This window comes from Amyelois transitella, chromosome 17 (assembly GCF_032362555.1).
Source record: "Amyelois transitella isolate CPQ chromosome 17, ilAmyTran1.1, whole genome shotgun sequence".
NCBI classification, from domain to species: domain Eukaryota; kingdom Metazoa; phylum Arthropoda; class Insecta; order Lepidoptera; family Pyralidae; genus Amyelois; species Amyelois transitella.
In genome coordinates, this window is record NC_083520.1 from 10,735,842 (window position 1) to 10,737,640 (window position 1,799).

The following is a 1,799-nucleotide window of genomic DNA, read 5'->3' on the forward strand; positions in this document are numbered from 1 at the left end:
AGCACATTTGTTCAAATTGGAAGTTTTACGGAGCGGCGCAGGGTGCGGGGACCCAGCGGTGCCGGCGCAAGCTATTGCTGTAAAAGAACTGTGAAATAAATTAAGATCAACATAGAATATAAATATTAAAAAAAATATATATTTCCTATATGCTCGTCATACCTTTGAAAAACGATCGATGTATATTGACGATACAATTAACACACAGGCAAAGCCTTGACCTTGCTAATGATAAAATAAAACAATAATATTTTTTTATGAAATTTTTGGTTTAAAGAACTTTATTTCCTCATAAAGAATTAACAATTCACTTACTGAGAAACTAACAATGTACATCATAATTATAGCAAGACAGCGAGCGTATATAAAACAAAAATTAAAATAAGGAACTATGTAGGGTAGGAGTCTTTTGACGCCTTAATCTTATCTGGTAAATCAGCGCCGAATAACGTTTCGTCGCGATCAGTGTCTTGGATGAGGTTAAGGAAAGATTTTTCTAAACCTTGGGTTAGAGACTTTTTACGGGTCTGGGACTCAGCTGCGTGAAGGTCTGATAAGATTCTGCAGGCATCAGATAAATATTTTATAGCCTGTATTTTGTTATCGGAAGTAAGCAAAACCGTCATTCCCCTTTTTATGGCTGTTAGACCTATGCCTAGTTGCTGTTGACCATTTTCAATCTTTTTATCCCGCGCGCGGGCAAATTCGGAGACTGCAGCATTGATTTCTGGGTTTAAAAGGGGGGCTCTAAATAGTTTACAATTTTTAGGAATTGCGTATTCTTTTAACAATTTATCTTTTTGTTCCTTTTCAACCAGGCCTTTACGGAGAAGAGGAGCCCATCTTTGGGCTAAGTCTGGGTGAATGTCCTCTCCATACGCAACTTCCTCTTGAGCGGGTTCCCCTAATGCCATTAGTATATCAGGATCTAATGAAGACAAAGGCTGATCATCGGTTTGAGGGTCATCTGGCAAGGGCACGGCCTGATCAGGAACCTCTGGTTCGATATTGGCAGTGTTATTGTCAGCGTTTTTATTATATTCGATATCTAAAAATAACAAGACAAAATATGAGGGTAGGAATAAAATCCGCTGAACTTTTACATAAGGTTAACTCACGGTTAACTCGATTGATAAAAATACCCTTTGGTTAACTCACGGTTAACTCTAGGGCTCTTATAAACTTCTTGGTTAACTCACGGTTAACTCTGAAGTTTCAAGGTAATATGTAAGAATGAATATTTGCTTACCCGACATACGAGTATTGTCATCATCTGATGAATCAGAATAAATAATAACACGTTTGCGGCGCTTAATTTCTTCATTTTGAAGCTTCTTAATTTTTCGTGAATAACATGCAATTCTATCCTCTGCACTACGCTTCGGCATTTTCGACGTAAAATAATAGTAGTACGACGTGTGCGTTCCGTTGCGCGCACAATAAAAGAATGAGCTAAAGATGGCGCAGCGGCACGGAGTGGGGCACAACGAGATGGGGTGACCAAAACAAAAAAAAAAAAAAAAATCTTAATAGTGTGCGATTTGCTCGAACAATAAAAGGACTACCAATTAAACTAATATATGTATTAAAACACATATATTCCCTTATCTATATCTTCGAACAAAGTGACGAAATAATAATTCATAATTTTCTATATATTATTATTGTTTATTAATTAATGTTTTTTTTTTTTCTTTTTTATTAATTCTACCTGTTGTAGGTTTTTAATGCATTACTTCTAATATTCATTGTTTTAAGAGTTTCTTAAAACTGATTAGTGATTTTGCGTCTTTAATTTC

General features: G+C 35.8%; 1 protein-coding gene across 1 annotated transcript; it reads right to left on the reverse strand.

Moving 5' to 3' along the window:
• Positions 1 to 389: 389 nt before the first annotated feature.
• On the reverse strand, positions 390 to 1,388 carry LOC132902755 (uncharacterized). The gene is made up of 2 exons (XM_060949000.1): positions 1,259 to 1,388; positions 390 to 1,048 (listed from the first exon to the last, which is right to left on the reverse strand). The coding sequence occupies exons 1-2, from the start codon at positions 1,386 to 1,388 to the stop codon at positions 390 to 392; spliced, it is 789 nt and encodes a 262-aa protein (XP_060804983.1).
• Positions 1,389 to 1,799: the final 411 nt, after the last annotated feature.